At 30.2% G+C, this 20,338-nt stretch overlaps 1 protein-coding gene and 1 non-coding gene across 5 annotated transcripts in view; both read right to left on the bottom strand.

Moving 5' to 3' along the window:
* Positions 1 to 1,427: 1,427 nt before the first annotated feature.
* LOC129908641 (putative phospholipase B-like lamina ancestor) overlaps positions 1,428 to 20,338 on the bottom strand; it is a 38,831-nt gene continuing 19,920 nt past the window's right edge. For 3 of the 4 annotated variants that reach the window (XM_055985290.1, XM_055985292.1, XM_055985291.1), the window contains exons 2-5: positions 9,362 to 9,414; positions 3,340 to 4,238; positions 3,163 to 3,279; positions 1,428 to 3,098 (exon numbers count right to left, since the gene is read on the bottom strand). In XM_055985290.1, coding sequence (XP_055841265.1) covers positions 1,640 to 3,098; positions 3,163 to 3,279; positions 3,340 to 3,599 — 1,836 coding nt within the window. In that variant the 5' untranslated portion in view covers positions 3,600 to 4,238; positions 9,362 to 9,414 and the 3' untranslated portion in view covers positions 1,428 to 1,639. Of the gene's footprint in view, positions 3,099 to 3,162; positions 3,280 to 3,339; positions 4,239 to 9,361; positions 9,415 to 9,487; positions 9,657 to 20,338 lie in introns of those variants that run through there. The other variant, XM_055985293.1, reaches the window with a different exon arrangement.
* LOC129912843 (U1 spliceosomal RNA) lies at positions 11,112 to 11,274 on the bottom strand. The gene has a single exon (XR_008771939.1). It is a non-coding gene; the product is annotated as a U1 spliceosomal RNA (small nuclear RNA).

Raw genomic sequence — 20,338 nt, 5'->3', positions numbered from 1 at the left:
AACGCGTCCAAAACGCGTCCAAAACGCATCCAAAACTCGTCCAAAACGCGCCAGAAACGCTTCCAAAACGCGTCCAAAACGCATCCAAAACTAGTCCTAAACGCTTCCAAAACGCGTCCTAAACGCGCCCAAAACGCTTCCTAAACGCGTCTATTTATCCCAACGAATCTTTTTTCTGGAAGACAAAATGTGAGCCAATTCCCATCAGCAAGGGTCTTGTAATAGAAAAATAATATTCTCAACAAATCATATGAATGGTTAAGTAAGCCTGTTATAGCAATGATTGAAAAAATTTTAATATCAGTGATTTTCAAATTATTAGCATTATTAACCGTTACCTAATTATATAAATTCCCACTAAAAAAAGTGTCATGTACCAGGAACCAGACCCATTGTATATATATTTCTATAGTACTATCAATTGAAGAAAATACTTTAGCGACATCTTTTGGTAGATCTGCATTTCAATTTCCTGCATAATGTTCAAATATAAAATAAACTAGCGATCCCACCGGTGGCCACGCAAAACAGAAAATTCTTCATGAGAGTACTATAGGAATAAATATACAATGCCAGACCTATCTTTCTATATGTTTTTGGATCCTCTGAATTTGAATTTCAAGTCCGTTTTGTCCAAACACCCTCCAGTTTTGAAAAAAATGCAAAAAAACTTCAAAAAAGTCACAAAAATTCAAACAAAATGCAGTCACAGCTCAAAACTGGAGGGTGACCGGGCCAAACGGACTTGAAATTGAAAAACATATAGAAAGATAGGTCTGGTTCCTGGTACATGACACTGTTTTTTTTTTTTGTGGGCCGGTGTTATTATAATTAATTTTTCTTAGAAATGTCGGAAGAGTCCTTTTAGAACATTAATCAATAGTTGACTGTAATACAAATTCACCACTTTTTCGTTGGGTTTGTGTCCTTGCTTTTGTAAAGAAAAATGGTAAATTTCATTTTGTCTGATTCAAAATTTTATCAGCAAACAAATGTTACGTTTGCCGGCAGATGGCCAACATGGCCATGGTTCCGTGCGTTATTTATTTAAAAAAAGGTTTGGTACTTGATATCATTTTTACCCAAAAACTCTTTTGTCGTTGTACGATTCCTTTGAAAATACCTACATATTTCTGAAATACTAATGAACCATCCTCTTCAAATCAATAAAATAAAACACAATCAATTCTCCTTCAAGGCATTTGTTTATTTATTTTGTTTGTTTGCTGAATTTTATTTAAAAAAAAAAATTGTTCGGTATCAAAAATATTTACTATTTTTCAACTATTTTTTTTTTTTTTCAGATTTATTGTACATTTTATATATTTTTTTAAACTACAAAGCACGTTATTTTTCTTGGAAGACACAGATTTAATTTAACTACATATTTTCTATTGCAAAATTTTATCTAATATCAGTGCTGTACACAACAAAAAAAAAGCTATTTATATAAACAAATGCAAACAAAAATTCAAAATTACAACAATATTCTTTTAGTTTTCGAAATTACAAAAAAAAAAAAAAAATACTATACGACATCAGTTTTACAACGGTTTTTCTATACAAAATTTTTCTAAGTACGCACACTGAACGCATTCATTCTAATTTTTTTTCAAATTTTCATTCATTCTCTCTGTTTCTACCACGCCCACTTTGGTGACACATGATCAAAATCCCAAACATCCGGATGTCCTTCATGCTCAACTCCTGGAATACGCTCTGCAACTGTTGACCATTTAAACGGTCCACTACCTTGCCTCATTGCTATCGCCCGCATATCGTTCCTCACTGGCCGTCTATCAGTGATGACTTCCAGCTCAGTTGTCAAATCAACAACAACATGCGACTCTGATGTTAAAGCATCATCCTGATTGTGATGGAATCTCATAAAAATCGGTCCAGCAAATGCATGGTAATCACTCACTCCAATTTCTGAGTTGAAAGCAAATAGCTTGATGTCAATATTGCCATAGGGTACCGACTCATCACCCAAAAGATCTCCACGGAATCCATTCAATCGAAGGTATTTATCTACCGACTCAAGGGTTGTTAGATCATCACCCTCTGGCAAATCCATGCTAAAGTTTTCGGCAGGCACTCGACTAGCTTCGAGAATTTCATCAAAATACGGAACTCCATTGGCGACCCAAGTAGTGTTGCCACTCAGGAAGTTATTACTGACATCTTCCACATGCAAGCGTCCCGGAAGTTGTTCCACAATCCAAACAAGACCATTTGCTGAGACTTCAGGCACACTCTCCTCATCGACGGAATGTTGAGAACCATCAAGACCGTTCAGTTTATTCAGATCCACTGAAACCCACTGCTTGTTTCCTGTAAAAGGATGACGTGACATTGCCTTCGCCCAAGATCGACGACTCTGAGCTATTCGATTAGCCGCCATAACCCGAGCTGTCAGTGGAATTGCATCAGCCACATCAATATTCTTCCACAACTCAAGATTCTCATTCCTCATTGTCACTCCAGCGACTATAGATTGCACTTGACGTCCCTTAACGATATAAAAATCATCTGTGGAACCTAAAATTCCCGGATAACCAGTAAAACTTATATCCACTCCTGGAACCGAATTCGAGCGTTGATCTGGAGAAAAGTGATAACGGAATTTATATCTTTTCTGTATTCTCAACATCGATGAGTAACTTCCTGCTGAACTGTGACCGAAAAGAAGTTGCCATCCAGAAGATGCTTCAGTTTGGAAGATTTTCGTAAACATTGTTGCACTTGGAAGGAAGAAATTCTTCTCCGATTGACTTCCACTGCTTTCTTTTAAAACATAGTTTTCATAGTAAATCTTCAAATCTTGAATATCAGCGGCGGAATTCATTAGAAGAAAATCTACAAACGGAATTTCTTCTTCCAAATCGGAACGAGCTCGAGTCGCTCCACGAATATAACCGGTCTCGAGACCTTCGAGTTGATAGAAATAAAGAGCAATTTGATGCCAATACTGATCATGATCTGCCCGAGCTAAAGCTCGTTTTTTAGTAGCCAAATAGTTTGCAGAGAGTGTATCTCTGAGCCAGGTACAAAAGTTCTGAGCATTTTCATCCTTATCACAAGCTGAACCAATGGTACTGAAAGGATATAAAAATTAGTCAGAATATTTTTTTAAAACTCAAAAAAGTTGATTTGACTTACTTTAACCATTGATTGTAGATATTATTCCACGTTAAGGATCCTTCAAGGATCCCAGCACCATAGGCCTGCACCCAATCAGGATATGAACGTTGGGTCTCGATTTCAAGCTGTGCCCATCTAAAAAAAAGTCCTTACGTTAGTAAGCCATAAAAAGTTAAAAGTTCTTGTAAAACTTACCCATTTTGATAAATCGAATCCTTATAGCATATCCTTGCGGCACCTTTTGGAATGTTAACGAGATCATTTTGCTGCTTCCAGTATTCGATTTGGAAGCCAACCTTTTCCGTCCACAATGCTGTCGCACAATAAGTACCATCATATTCAGGACGATCCATTTCGGCAACGAAAAAAGCAGCAATAACTAAGAGACCAGCACCGATAAGGATGTAAGTCCCTATCCGTGTTTTCTGCCACGATGCACCGACTACTTTTAACATTGTCTCAGCCGTTTTAAATAAAAAGATGATAACCAAAGGACTAAAGGTGGCGGAGGGCTTTTCTTGCAAAGCCTCTTTTTTTTAACAAATCGTTTATACTGGATGATCTTCTACTGAATTATTTTTGTTTTTGTTAACTAGGGCTTATACCACTTCACGGGTAATTTAAATCAGCTCGGACGGCGTATGAGTGTCCTTGTTTAAGCTGAAGGCAGGATGTTGCTGCCAATGCAAATTGTGGGTAGATAACGTTGATATCAGCTCTGACCGTTGGTGTTACCAATGCCAAGTTGTTTGGCAAAACGACCTTGTTGGTCATCGGAGGAGGGTTTAATTTGTTAATTGAGTGTGATCAGGTTAAAGGATTAATCCTAAAGCCCGTATTATTTAAATGAAATATCTTTAATGACAGATCCTTTTTTGTGGTTTGGTGATAGTTTCAAAAAATAAATTTTGTGGAAAGATGTGTTTTTTATCAAAGTTTGATAAAGAAATGTGACTTTAATTTATGTGAAGATTTTTGCCAGATGATGATAGATAGAGATTCAAAAAATATGATGCCTTTTATTTCTTTTTGGTAGTTGAAACTGTTCCTTAGTGTTTTTTCCTCTGTAAAGTTGGTTATCTGTCAAGATTTCCCTGAAAAGATAAAGAAAAATATTTTATTAGTTTAAAAGAAGACCAAATATTAATTAAAAAGTATTTGGTCCTTTGAGCCGGATTTTTTACAAAAGAAATTAAAATTATTACGTATAAGTTTATGGTAAGAAGTTGATGGATTGGTTTAGACATAAAATTGACTGATTTGTGTGATAAAATAAAATAAACTAAAGAACATTTAATTTCGGTAAGATTTTGAAACCGCACTTGTGTATGATTCCTGTAGAATCAAATGCCTGCGTCATGTGTAAAAAACTCATGTGTGCAATTGGCCTGCCCTACTAACAATTTTTCTTCTATACTGCTTTACAGAAGCAACAATTGCATCTGTAAAGCTTTATAGGACCAAAATTGTTTGTCGGGTGTAGAAACCTACTGTGTATTAAAATAGGACTTTGCATAAACCTTTTAAAATTTGAATTCCCGGTTATAAGAACATTCCTTAAAAATTGCATCCAAATCGTTACTCATTTTCAAACCAACAAAATAATTCTACAAGAAAAAAATGGTCTTGGAAGTGGACAGATTTTTTCTATTATTTTTTACCAAAAAAAAGTTTAAGCAACATGTGTCAAATGTAAACTCTCATTTGCTTGTTTTTACGTCTGTCATTGGGCTTTTACAAAAATAAAAGAACCTAAGATCTATTTGTTCCAATCCATCGACTATTTTGTTTGTATTTTTTGTTTAAAATTTATATTCAACACGTTCCAAAAATTCTTTTTTTTTTTACATAAATATCTTTAAAGTAATTATATTTATAAACAAAAGTAAAAATATTTTTATTTCCACAATCGTATAGCTTTCATCGTCCAACCACATTAGGATTTTTTTTAATGTTTATTGTTTCAAGTGTACATCTTGAATAGTTCAAGAAAAAAGATTTTTTTATTTGAAAATGTTTCTGAGTGAATAAAGCGATTTTTTAATTTTTCAAAATCATTTGGAGGAGGTGTATTCTTAATTTTGTTTTTTTTTTATTTAAACAAAAAACAATGGAAGCAAGTGGTTTTTGGAATTTTCCAAAAAATTCCAATTGTTACTAAGTGTTATCAATAGAACTTCTTTACCACCCCCATTATTCTTTTATAGACTATAAACAAATCATTAAAAGAATAATAGAGGGAGGTTAGATAAGAACGAATGTTCTTATCTGGGAAAAAACAAGTAGTGAAACAATTTTTAGATTTGTTTGAGTACTTTATGACTTTTAAATTGACAGTTTTTAAAAGGGTTCAAGAATCAATGAAACTGCTTATGAATTTTACGATTTAAAAAACGACCATGCCTTCTTTTTAACAACCAAATCTCCTTAAAAAAAGCTTACGTCAGCAGACTTATTACTACTGTTTAAAGTTCAACTACAAACAGTTTGGTTGTTATGGTTAAACAAATAAACTTCGTGCGAAAAACCTAAATATATAAAATACAAGGTATTTTAAAACCTTGGAAACATTTTTAAGGTGGAAACACAGCTTTTAAAAAGTTGATTATTAACATTTCCAAAATATAACAGGTAAATTAAAATTGAAAGAAAAACAAATAAATTATTCGAACATTTACGCCAAACGTCATTAATATTTCAATGTAGATCAATCAACACCGTTTCAAAAAAGAAAAACATACAAAGTACCTGTCGATAATAAATTATTATTTACATTTCCAGCCAGAAAGAATAGCCTTGATCTCAGGCATTGTACTGAATCGGAAGTTATTAAATATAGCTCGTGTTTTTTTTTTCCTTTTTATTCTGCAGACTTTTTTCCCTAAAGTCAATATGAACAGTCTCTTGTTTTTTTGTTTTTAAATAAGTCAAGAACATTTGCCTTATTGAGACTTAACCTATTTATAGCAGATCAAACAATCCGAAACTAAAACTGCGATATTTTTAGAACTTTTAAATAAAAAATAAATATTTGTAGTATTTAACAAAAATAACTGAAGTTTAATATTGTTTCAGAGACAGACAACACATTTTTTGAAATGAAATGAAAGTAATGTTTTAAAGATTAAAAAATTAGGACAGGAAATGAAATTGTTATGCAGACGCCACGCTACTAACCAAACTCATTTCAGTGAAATACCTGAACCTGAAAAATTTTTTTTTTGTTATTTAATGCTTTTTTATTACAGTAATTATTCTTAAAATTAAAAAAAAAATTAATAAGCATGTTAATAAAACCAACTTTCTAAGTCAAAACAAAATACCACAAAAGAAATTCATTTTTTAAAACAAAAAAGATCAATGAATAAATAATGAATAAACAAAATAGGAAACACACACATCAATTTATTATTGTTTTTCGGTTTTGCAAATAAATTTTCCTGAAGAATAATCATAAATATGATTTTATTAACCCAATAAGCTATTAAAAATCAATTAAAAATTAATTTATTGAAAAGTAAAACATTGAATGCTAATTTCCATAATTGTTGAAAGAAATTGAATTATAAACTCAGAGATGGGATAAAGAATTGAATGAAATAATTCGAAAATATTTGATTTTTATATTTACTGCAGCGGCGATATGGCGTTTGCTTTAACCAAAAATGTTATTGATTTTTAATATTTCAAATTTTATGTGTTTTTGGCTGTATTTAATTTAATAATCAATTTTTTTAATACTATCCAAACACAAAAATGTATCTATGTTCAACTTTTTTTTACCAATAAAAGTCAAATCTTTTGTTCTTGAAACATAGTAATTTTCGGTGCAACTAAAAAAGCTAAATTATTTTAGCTTCAAAGAAGAACTCCTTTTAAATTGTTATTTAAATATAAATTTTAATAATAAATTATAGTAAAGCCTCTATTAAAAATATTTAAAAAAAATAAAATATTAGTTTTATTAAATTTTTTTAAGACTTCTTTTAAAACTTTCATAATTTCAAACAATTTTGCTTTATAAAATTTTTATCAAAAGTAGATCCTGCCTCTTGGTGTAAGGCAATTGACTTTTTTTTTTATTATACAATCAATCCTCTTGAAGGAAATTAATATATTTTACGACACACGTTTCGTTATTGACCCTTAAAAACTTTTATCGCAGATAAAAAAATCCATTAAATTTACTGTTTCCCACTTTTGTTTTCAAAAACGTCACTCTTAATGTTTATCTCATAAACTAATAACCTTGAACTTCAAGAGCGTGTAGGCTCGTGCAAGGTAGATGCTGCCCAATCGTGCCTTTTATTGAAGTATAAATTAAAATTAGTAGGCTTTCATAATGAAGGTACTTCACTGATGTCGTTTTCGATTGGTTTCACTCAAGGATACACTTATTCTGAAATCCAATAAAACAGTTTGAATCGCTTATAAATATTCAAATAAATGCAGTTCAACTGAAAATTCTTGTAAGAAAACAAAACCAAAAAAAAATTACGTATACACCACGTGTACCCAACATAAGTATAAATTGCATAGGTTTTTGCATCTCATATTTTGCCTTCAATTTATGTTGTTTTTTTTTAAAGATGTAAATCTTAAAATGAATGTTTTAATAAACTTAACTTAGTAAGCTAAAGGCTATTACATTTTTAGAAATACTTGTTTAATCTTTTTAAAATTACTTCTACTCAAGATGTTTTGTTTTCACTTTTAATTTAACTTGAAAACTTTTGTAAAACCTTTGTTAATATTTTTTTTTTCAAAATGCATCTAACATTCTGTTCTTATGTGATAGAAAAAAAAATATTGTTTACAAAAACAATTCACAATGAATTAATGAATTTCCAGCAGAAAAAAATTCCAATTATATTGTTTTGTTATTATTTTGTATTCAATCATTCTAATTAATTGCAATTGCATCATTATTTTTCTCATTTTTCCCATCAGCATCACAAAATTGATGAAACCTCGTAAAATCCAGTTATAATGGGAAAACAATTTTTGAAAAGAATTCATAAATTGTATCGTGTAAATGTATCTTGCGAACACCAGTTTTAATTTAAGCCCTTAAACCCTATTTAAAAAAAAATGGTTCACTATTGAAGAATTTGTATGAATTAAAACAATGACGTTGAATTAATTGACAAGTTATGTATTTGTTTTCTTTGAAATATTTACTAGTTTCATGAATTTGTTGAAAAGAGGCGTAGTACACAAATTAATTACACTTGCAGCTTCACTGTTATAACAATAAATGATCATCACTCATTGACCAAAACTTCATTCAATGAACATGGGAGTGAATTCTTTAATTGTTTTTTAATGGAAAAAAATATTTTAAAATAAATATTATTTATTCATTACTGTTGCTATAGTTTATTTCTTATCTCACGACGAGATGATTTCATTTATTGAAGATAAAAATATTTTATCAAATCCTTTTCAGACAGAATTTAAATACAAAGCATACTTGTCACTGATTACAGTCCACAAGTGTTTCCTTGTTGCCTCTGGAAAAATCTTGAGAAAACCTGATGTATTCTGAAAAATACTTAGTTCCAAATAATTTGACGTCATTGTAGGTATTTTGTCTTATCAAATTCATTTGGAATTTTGAAAAAAAAAATTGAATTAATTAAAATATAACGTCGAAAATGGCTAAATATTTATGCTGGAAATTCATTTTTGTTGAAATGGCATCTATCATGTGGATACGGTTTGAAGATTTTTTTTTTTTTTCTAAAATATGGAAACAGGAAATTCCAAGAATACCAATCAGTTTCAATTCTTATTTATTTATTTTTTGCAAATAAAAGATTAGAAAATTATATTAATAGGATAGGTAAGGTATACAAATAAAAAGTTAAATATTAGATACGGATAGGCATGTGTAAATAATTATCCCGTTGTGTTTTATTTTCAGCGGAAATGAAATCATTTTTCAATGTTAATTCAATACAAATATTGTTTGGTAGTAATCATATGATTATTTATTGGCATTCATGAAAAACTTGTACAATAGTAAATTGTATTTGTTTATCTGAACGAGATATGAGTTTTTTTCAGGATCAAGAATCGTTCAAGTTGAATTTTCTTTCACAAAAACTGAAGAAGGAATACGTCAAATAAAATATTTAATCACTTCTTGATCGTGATGATCGTAACCATATTATCATTTTAGAAAACTTTTCTTAATAATTTATTTTTAACTAACCTTTTGATCCCGGGCTCAGGAAAGATAGTTGCACAAGTCACCCCATTGAAATTCTGCAAAAAAAAAAAATATAACATTTTAGTTTATTATTTATTTTTAACTATTTTCTCAAGTCTTCAATATTACTTCTAAGCAAAATTCATAATTCAACAAATAAAAGCAAAAAAAAAGATTTATTTTCATGGCATTAATTTGGTATCGACTTTTATTGATATTTTGAATAAATTTGATAAATGATTGCTTCTGTTTTTCAAAAAAGTATAAACTCATTTTGTAAATGAGTTCTCAATCCACACCCAGACAACAAATTAAAAAATACCTAAACGAAATATGAGAACTCAATTAAAATTTAGGGACAGACTTGAAAACGCCACCGGCTTCATAAAAAAAACTTATCGACAACAAAAAAATAAAAACACACTCAAGAACCCCCAAGAATAAACTATAAATTTATATTTGTTTACATAAATGGCACAAGCGCACAAGTTGCTATTGCGGCTTGTTTCAATTAAAATAAATCTTTCATCCAGACAGTTTTTTTCTTATGCATAATAAAAATGGTTAGCCACGATCATTTGAGTCAGCTAACAAAGAAAAGTGAGCCATCGTCGATGATATTCAAGACTAAACATGTCTCAAGCTTTATAGTGCGGACCCTTTTCGATCTTCATGATGATGACGATCAGCTCATAAGAAATTAGTTTATTTTTGTTTGGTATCGTTTGTGTCTGAATTTGATGACTATCGACCAATGACTTGGATAAAAGTTGACATAAAGTCTAACTTGTTGATTTATTTGCAAATAATTATTTTTTTTTGGCAGGATATTCAATAAAAATGTATATAAGAAAATATAGGTCTAGACTCTAAAGCAATAAAAGCAGATCAAAAGTGCCTTGGGGAATCCCCACTTCATTGAATTGGCAAGGTAGTTGAATAAATATATTTATTTGAAAACTGAACTATTTTGAGTTTTGTATTTCGTTTGACCAAATTTTTCGAAAAGCTCAGAATCAATTCCTACTCTTAGCAAAAATAAGAAGTAGTTTAATTTATAAGAAAAGTTAAAAATATTTAAATCAATGCATTACAATCGAAAATTCTTGTAAAAAAAAAAATAAAAATTAAAAAAAAAATACGTATACACCATGGTGTACCTAGTCAGTACCAGTCAGAATGTTCAAAGTACTCAATTTTGAATGGAAATTTAACATTTGTAATTGCAATATGCATAAAATGTTCTATATACCTACATTAGGGTGGTTCTGAGCTAAACTAAATAGTGTCAAAATAATCAATCCAATAAAAACCACAATCTATTCCATTGTTATGTGACTGTATCAAGCTACAGGGAAATAACTACCCCTTCATCATCATAATTCTGTCCTGAGTCCTGGACAAGGCGACAAACTGTAAAAGGGAAAAGAATATCCTTTATCCCTTAAAAAAATAATGCTACGTTTTCTATTAACCATTAGAAACTGCATATTTCATTAAATCTTTTATTTTTCTATCGAAATTGTTTAGGATGTATATTTTAAATATTCTTTAATGTCTCGTGTGAAAAATATATATTTCAATACAATTGTATCCATTTCAGTAAAATCCAAATAAAATTTTCAGTACAATTAAAAAATGCAATTTTCCATCCCTGCTATGAATAGAATATCCATTATCCTTCTATAAAATGATAACTTTAATTTTCTATCTTAATTTATTACATTTTTATTAAAGATTTTTATTTATTATGTCGGGGCGGCGCGAACGCCATCCCCGGCTACCAAAAATTACACGAACGAGTTATTCGCATTAGGAATAATCGCGGAGGTCAACTCAACCGTAGTGCAATGGCCAAGCCTCGCTCCGGGGGAACCGCCTTCTTGATCACGGTAACCCCTACGCCAGGTAAGTATGCTTTTTACCGTTATAATTACAAACTATACAGATTTTATTGCAAAAACTAACTGTGAATTGAGAAGTAATATCTTTTAAAAACTCAATACCATTTTGTATCTGAAATTTGAAGGGATGAAAATTCAGCAGAATAATACACATCCACTGCGCAAGATGAATATACAAGAAGGGATGAAAATAGAACAAGAGGGAAATATTTTTTGTATAGCAAAGAGACATATGTCTATGAATCTATCTTCAAAAAGATACAATAACTATTTGACAATAACAACCGGCAAATGGATACAAAAAGTGGTTGAAATTTTATTTCTGGTATTGTTTGGTATCAACAAAATACTAGATATTAACATAAAACAAAAATGAATGAATTCATTGTGAAACATCTTTTTCCCATGATATTTTTTTATAGAATGATTCACTTCATTAAAAGCTGAAACACAATCACGCTTTGCCGTCGATTTTGACAACTGCGAAAAGTTCAACTATAGGAAATCTGTGTATCCTCACACAATGACGCTTTTCTTACGTACGCTTTTTTTGACAAACGTAAGGAAACGTAAGAAAGCGAGCAAAAGTTCAACCACACTGAACTTTTGCTCGCTTTCTGACATTTAACAGACATAGTTACAGTCACCCACATTATTATTGCGCCAAATGTGAATAAAAAAAAAATTATTGCAAAACTATGTGTGTTTTTTAATTTCTCACAAAAAACGACATCGAGATATTTTAAATCAAAACAATTTACGTATTAAAAACAAAAAAAATTTTATGATGTTTTAGACTGAGTTTTATTGATTGGTTTTGTTTTTATAACTATTGGATTAAAGAATAAACAAATTTCTATGCATTTTTTAAACACATTAATATCCTTTTTCATTTTTCCACAATTAAATCAAGATAAAGACATGGCCCAATAATTTTGTGAGTGACTGTGTTTTTTTTATTGGACAGCAGATTTTATGTTGCAATCAGCTGTTCAAAGTCAAAGTGACAGAAGCGCGCTTTGAGGATTTCTCAACGTAACGCAACGAAGCGACGCCCTAAAGCGTGATTGTGTTTCAGCTTTAATAGACAAAAGAATGCTAAACAAATACAACACACAGGTATCTCTTATCTTTATCACATTTCTAAGAACTCGGTATGAGGATGAACACTGAACAGTTATTAATTTATTGTTTATTTATTTATCATTTTAAAATGCGTTTCAACTGTTAAAGATATTTTTAGGAATAAACATTATTAGTCACATTATCAATAAGGAACATCTACTACAATTATTATTATAAACATTTAAATTCCAAGAGCAAATAGGAAGGTAGGTATGCTAATTGAAATGGAATGCTTATGTACTTAAATAATATGCATTTTTTTTAATAAACATAAACAAATTTTCAAAAATATTTGAAATATTTCAATTAAAACCAAAAACATTTGGAGAAATTTAGCATCCGAAAAAATCTATTTTTGATTTAAACTGTATCAGCATGAGGCGAGAGATTCCCAAAGATTAATTAAAAAAAAACTGCTATAATTTTATAATTAAATTAACACGCGCTAGTGCAAAAATATCTTTTTCTTGTTGTGGGCACGCAAGCAAATCACATACAAAATTTATTTATACCTATTAGGAAATGAGGTATCGCTAGTAAGTTATCTCTAATCACATCATAAAGTAGTAACACGGAGAAAAAAGACGCTTAAAAACATTTCTGCATTTTTTTCCGATGAGCATATTATTAATCTGCACTACAAAGCCCCTAATTTTTCACATTGACTAAAATTAAAATTATAAGCTTAAAAAATTATTTTGCCATTCGTGACTTCAGACCAAAAAATGGATCTGATTGCAAACATAAATCGTTTTTTTAACAAAAAAAAAAGAGCCAACACTAATATTCAAATAAATATAAATATAAAAATTCAAATAAAAGTAGTTTTTTTCTCAATAACAGTACTAAAAACCGTCAAAAGTCCTTAGACAAATTTAGACCTGGCATTATTTTTTTGCTCGAGCAAATAAGTGATCACTTATTCCGACAACATTTCGTCGTTTTTATGAATATCTTTCAACGTCAAAAATCATTTCCGTGACCATTTAATGTCAAAAATTAATTAAATTAATTATAATGAAGGACTCAAAGGAGATCAATCCAAGATTAATCAAACAGTATTGAAACCAAACGGTCTTTTGCTAAATTAGAAATTCTGCACAATTAACGTTGAAAATTGTTAACATTTTGATTTAGAAAAACAACATTTTGCAAATTATTTGGATTTTTTTGGTTTATTATCTAGGTCAAAATTTTAGCACCTATGTATGTATTTTGTAACCATTTTAATTCATGTAATCAATTTTAGAAAAAAACCAATTTTATTTTTTTTCTGACATGAAGCTGGGGTGAAATTGATAGTCAAAATCGACAATTTTTGGAGCAAAATTATAGTTTTTCACTATCAACTATCGACTATCGCGTTACCCGATTCCACCCTTGAACAAAATATGTAAAAAAAATAGTGTTCCAAATTTCAAAAAAATCGGTGCAGTAGTTTTGAAGTTATGAGGAGCACCGGCGTTGAAAACATTAGTTGTGGGGATAACGATTTAAAGTTTTGAACTCTGGACTAAAAGACTAAAACGTTCCTAAGGGAAGTATTAAAATACTCATAACTTGGTCAATTTGGCTCCAAGAGACCTACAATTTGAACACAATTCTTGAGGTATAAAACAATTTAACCCCTTGTAGCCCCATGTGACATTTCTGTAACAAACCGAAAAAGATTGCATAAAAGCTCTACAAACTATTTTTTTTTCTTTTGAAGCTTCTAATATTATAATCTTTAAGTATTGCTTTATCGAAATAGTACTTCAAATTTCTAATAAATAGCACCAATAGTTTTTAATTGACAGTTAATGTTGAAAGTTGGGCTTTTTTTGAAAATAAGCAAATTTGTGTAAAAACTACGAAATTCAGAAAAAAAATAGTTTTTGTTAGTAAACCCCACGGGGTTTAATTTTTGGATTTTAGGAAAGTGCCTAAAAATTAATATTAGATAGTTTTTTGCTTGAATTTTTGCATTTTTATTTATTTATTTAAACTTTTTTTTTACTCCCAAAATATCGAAATAACTAAGTAAATAATGACTTTATTGAATTTTTAAAAAATACGTGTTTTATTAAAGATAAAGGCCAATCGATTGACTTATTAATTTTTAAATTTACGACCTTGGGTTACAAAAGGTTAATGCAAATAAAAAAAAAAAACAAAACTGGGTTTCCCGGCAAAAAAGTATGATTCAGTTTTTTTTTGTTATTCTTAGTAACTTTAATATTTATTAGAATGAAGTCTTTAGTATTTGACTAAAAACTACTAGGTCATTAACTAATGTTATAATTATGTCCATAATATTGCAAAATTTTATACAAAATCAATTAAAAAACGTACACATTATTTTTTCAAAATTTCATCTTTAAAACTTAATTTCTCAAAAACTATTTGGTGAAACAACTTAAGTCAAAAAATTAAATAAAGAATTGTACGTGCATTTTCTGATTTTTTATATTTTTTTTTCTTCCAGGAGTAAGAGGGTTAGCACTTAAGTGGCTTTTACTGTAACAAGAAAATGAAAATTTTTCCTTCCGAATAACTTTTTGGTCATTTGGTACCTATTTGATGTGGGAAATGTGCCTAAATATTTTTGGCCAGGTTTTAGACCACTGTGGGTCGTTAAAATTTTCTGCTTCTTAGTCAGTCGTATGGTACTTCACTTTATTTCTAACTGTTATTGCTGTTTTTTTTGACAATCCGTCCCTTGTGCCCCCCCCCCCCCAGAAAAAAATCCTGGATCCGCCCCTGAGCACCACAGTTCGCTTTCGCAAGAAACCACTGTGCGTCATATAGGTACACAATATTGATTCCAAAAATGTATATGATTATGCAACAGTTGGATCCCTTGATATTATAAAAATACTCATAAATTTTTATTAAACCGGCATTTGTAAATTTTAAATTCTTCCGGCTTAACAGGTCCTCCAAGTTAATTACGGATTGCTGACAAAAAAAAATCTAAATCACTCAAAACCTACGTAAGTTGGTTGTGCTTATTTATAGATTGTTACATCTTTAAATAAAGTTCTTATGTTGAAATATGTTTAAGACTGAATTATTATTCCAATGATTGCGATCTACAAGTTTAAATAAAAGCTAAAAATATCACTCAACTAATTTAAATACTTTTTTTAAGTTATTTTTATAAACCAAATACTAACATTGACCTCTGAAAGGAAGTAAAAACTTTCATTTAATCTTGCCACAAGAAAAAAAACAGCAATTAAAGTAATTTTATCAAATTTATAAACAATTTTTTACACGCCGCAAAACAATGCCTCTTTCTCAGTATAACCCGAGCTTTCAACTGCGCATGACGTTTTTCATCTCTGTCGCTAGTTCCAAAGTTCACCATTACCAAACGTAATAGATCGCCGGTACCCGGGGACATTAACTTGTCCTCGGATAAAAAACTGTGCTCCACAATGTTTCCCAAACATTTATTTCATAATAAATTTGCTCCTTTACAATGTCACCCAGATACTGACAATTCAGATATGGATGACTCAGATACACCTATAATTAAAAAAGTGTATGTGCCTCCTATCAAAGTGCTGCAAAAGTCAGCAGAATATGTGCATTCCCTTATGAAATCATTAAAAGTGTCCGACTATTCAATTAAGAAACTTTCAATCGGCATTAAAATTGTGTGCAACTCTCTTGATTCCTTCAATATCATAATTAATAAACTTAAAGAAGAAAACTGTCAATATTTTTCTCATGACTTCAAAGGTACAAGTGCATTTAAAGTTGTCTTATATGGTTTAGAAGATATGGATATAAATGTTCTTAAAAATGAACTCACTTCACTTGGCCTACAGTGCATTGAACTTAAGAAAATAAATAAAAAATACGATCAATACAGTGATACGTTCTATATTGTGTCTCTGGTTAATGCTTCCATCAAATTAGTTGATCTAAGAAAAAACTTTCGATCTGTTTTGCACACCCAAGTGAGTTGGAGCTTTCAACGCAAAATTAAAGGTAAGCTGACTCAATGTCACAATTGCCAAATGTTTGGGCATGGACAAAGAAATTGTCACATTAAAACTTTTTGTGCTAACTGCGCCGGCCCACACAATACCTCTGAATGCGATAATGCTACTGTCTCTAAATGCGCAAACTGCAATGGAAATCATAAGTCTACCGACACAACGTGTATTAGTAGAACTAGATACCTACAAATTAGAGAAAAATCAGCTGGAAGAAGACCAACTCAGCATCACCAACAAATGCTCCATCTCCCTTCATTACAAGCACAGCCTCCTCCTTCTTTGAATTCTGTGCAAAAACCGGTTTCTTATGGTTCGATGAATGTTTTTCCTTCGCTTCCACTGCCACGTAGGCGACAGGTCATTGCATCAAATAAAAGCTTACCGAATTCAAATTCCCATAGCATGATAGCACTCATGTTGTACCCAACAACAACAATGCAACCACCACTAGCAATGTAGCTAACAACAACAACAATGTGGGCGTTGGCAACTCTACACTATTTTCCATGGAAGAACTCAACTCGCTCTGTATGGAGATGATTACAAGTTTATCTGTTTGTAAAACAAAATTAGATCAATTTAATGCGATCGCACGTTTAGCTACTAAGTTTTTGTACTCAAATCCTAATGTTAAGTAAAATGGCAGATACACATATTAAGATAATTACTTGGAATGCTAAAGGCATACGCAATAAATTTTTTGAATTTTTAAATTTTTTGAATAGCAACGATGTTGATGTTGCTTTAATAACTGAAACTTGGCTTAGTTCTGAAATCAAACTTCCATCATCTATTTTCAAATGCTACCGAATGGATAGGATTGATCAAATGGGTGGTGGGGTTGCGATTTTCATACGGAGATCAATTCAACATTCGCTCTTACCTATAGTTCAAACGAAAATTGTTGAAAACATAGGGGTAGAAATTTTGTTACGTAATCAAAGGAAGGTTAAGATTTTCTCTATTTATTTTCCCGGTGGTTCTTCATCTGAAATTAAACGAAAATGGCTGAACAAGATTTGAGGAAGTTTTTCACAATGAGTGGTGATTTTTTGTTAGGAGGGGATTTTAATTGCCGTCATAGAGATTGGGGTTGCCTAAGAGCAAATGCCTGGGGTAATATTTTGTCAGACCTTTCATTGTCGTTACCAATAAATGTTTTCTATCCACCGTGTCCCACGTATTTTCCTGCAGGTTCCCGTGGAAGTCCTTCCGTCCTCGACCTATTTGTATCAAATGTCTCTAGTCTAATTACAGAACCTACATCGTTTCCTGCTCTCAGTTCTGATCACAATCCGGTCTTTTGTGACGTTTTATGGTCGGGTGAAAAAAAAGTGCAATATTTTCAGGATTTGAAAAATGCAAATTGGAAGTGTTTTAGAAGAACAGTCAATGTCAAATTTGAAAATGATTGCACTCATTTAGAAACAATTAACTGTACAGATGAAGTGGATACCCTAATACAAAAATTTACAAAAACTATTCTTTCTTCTATAGAAGAAAGTGTTCCAAAACTAGCAAAAAAAGATACTCATAAGAATCTTCCATTTAACATTTTAGAACTCATAAAAGTGAGAAATGTTCATAAAAGAAACTGGCAACGTTATCGGCAACCCTTTTCTAAAACAATGATTTCCCATTTCAACAAACTGATTTCGAATGAGTTAGTAAGACATCGTAATGATGAGTGGAATCATAGGCTTAGTAGGCTAGAAAAGAATGGTAAACCATTTTGGAACATTGTGAGGGTAATTAAGAGTAAAAACAGAAAAATTCCATTTTTGAAAGATTCATCTTCAGTTTTTTATACAGACACTGAGAAAGCTGAAGAACTTGCCAGAAACTTCTCAAATAATCATCTTGTATCTCATAACTTAGGAGATAGTGAAACTAATAACCTTGTCAGAAACACGATTCAAAACATAAACGTGTCAGTTGAAATGACACCACTAAATGCCTACGTTGACGAAAAGTGCATTAAAAATATTGTTAACAGCCTTCAGATACGAAAAGTTGGAGGATTAGATTTAATAAAAAATGTCTATCTAAAAAATCTACCTCAGAGTGGTATAAAGTTTTTAACAATTATTATTAACGCATGCATTAAACTCATGTATTTCCCTGGTGATTGGAAAAAAGCTAAAGTTGTTCCTATTTTGAAAGCCGGAAAAGCACCAGAAATGTCTGCCAATTATAGACCCATAAGCCTACTAAGCAGCATTAGCAAAATTTATGAAAAAGTAATTAAGGAACAAATTTTAAAGATTGTTTCAAATAATGATATATTTCCTAATGAACAATTTGGTTTCAGAAGTTTTCATAGTACTTCTCATCAAATTAAAAGAATCTGTAACTATGTAAAAGATCATCGCTCAGAAGGACGATCTACAGGAATGATATTATTAGATATTGAAAAAGCTTTTGATTCTGTATGGCATGATGGACTAGTATATAAAATGATAAAACTCAATTTCCCAGTTTATTTGTGTAAAATAGTTCAAAGTTTCTTGTCAGGTAGATGTTTTCAAGTTCATGTTAACTCTGGTGTTTCTTGTTTATATGTTTTTGATTATGGTGTCCCACAAGGCTCAGTTCTTGGACCTTCATTGTACAATATTTATACTTCTGACTTCCCAGTTCTTCCACTTTGTGAATCAGCTATTTTTGCCGATGACACAGCTATATTTTCATCGCATAAGTTTGCTCTCAATATTGAGACAAATCTAAAGTATGCAATTGAAATTTTAGAAAAATATTATACCAAATGGAAGATTAAGCTTAATACTGGAAAAGTGCAAGCAATCTTTTTCACGCGAAAAAGAAAACCTTGCTATCTTCCAAGTACCCAACTTCAAATTAGTGGTGATATAGTACCATGGAAACAGAGTGTAAAGTACCTAGGAGTTTATCTCGACACCAAACTAACTTTTAGGGACCATATTCATAATACGTTAAGGAAGATGAGTATGGCAATAAAACTTCTTTATCCGTTCATTAACCGAAAATCACAGCTAACAAATGAAAATAAAATTATTTTACATAAACTTATCTTTCAAGCTATACTTTTATATGGATGTCCAGTTTGGGAAAATGTTGCAAAATGCTACATAAAAAAGTTGCAAATTTCCCAAAACAAAGTTTTAAAAATGATGCTTAACCTTCCTTGGCATCACTCCACTCTTGATTTGCACAGAAGAGCGAATGTTGAATTGATTTCCGACAGGATTCGTAAGCTTTCAAATAATTTTAACAATAGCTGTGATAACTCTGAAAATCCTCTAGTACGCCAGCTTTATGTACCTGTGATTAATAATAATTGATTTATTTCGTTTGCTTTTTTTTGTTATTTATTTTTCAAATATTGTAATTCATATTGTTCTTTAAATGTTTACAATATTACTGTATAAATGTTATTTATTTCATTATTGTTACAAGCTCACTAACACACTACTAACGTTATATACTAAAAACTTAATAACACTACTAACCATTATTTCATTATTATTTATTTATATATTTTATTTTTATAGTTTATTCTTTATTTATTTATTATTTGTTATTTATTATTTATTTTTGATTATTTATTTTTTTTGTTTAATATTTTTTTATTGTTTATTTAAAATTTGTTATTTATTTATTATTTATTTATTTATTTATTTTGTATTTGTTTATTTATTAATTTACTTATTTATTTATTTACTATTTATTTATTTATTATATATTATTTATTTATTTTTTCATTTATTTATTTATTTATTTATTTATTTATTTATTTATTTATTTATCTATTTACCAAATAAATTGTGTGATATTTCCTGACGTATTAAAAACAAAGTACATACATATTTGTTATATACTTGCTAAACAATTTTTGTAAATGAGCATTCCTTGTTTTTTCTTTTTTGATTATTTATTTATTGAATATGTATACATTATACATGTATACTTATATATATATA

The sequence above is a fragment of the Episyrphus balteatus genome, chromosome 2 (genome assembly GCF_945859705.1).
Source record: "Episyrphus balteatus chromosome 2, idEpiBalt1.1, whole genome shotgun sequence".
Lineage (NCBI taxonomy): Eukaryota > Metazoa > Arthropoda > Insecta > Diptera > Syrphidae > Episyrphus > Episyrphus balteatus.
This window is presented reverse-complemented; position numbering and strand designations above follow the sequence as displayed.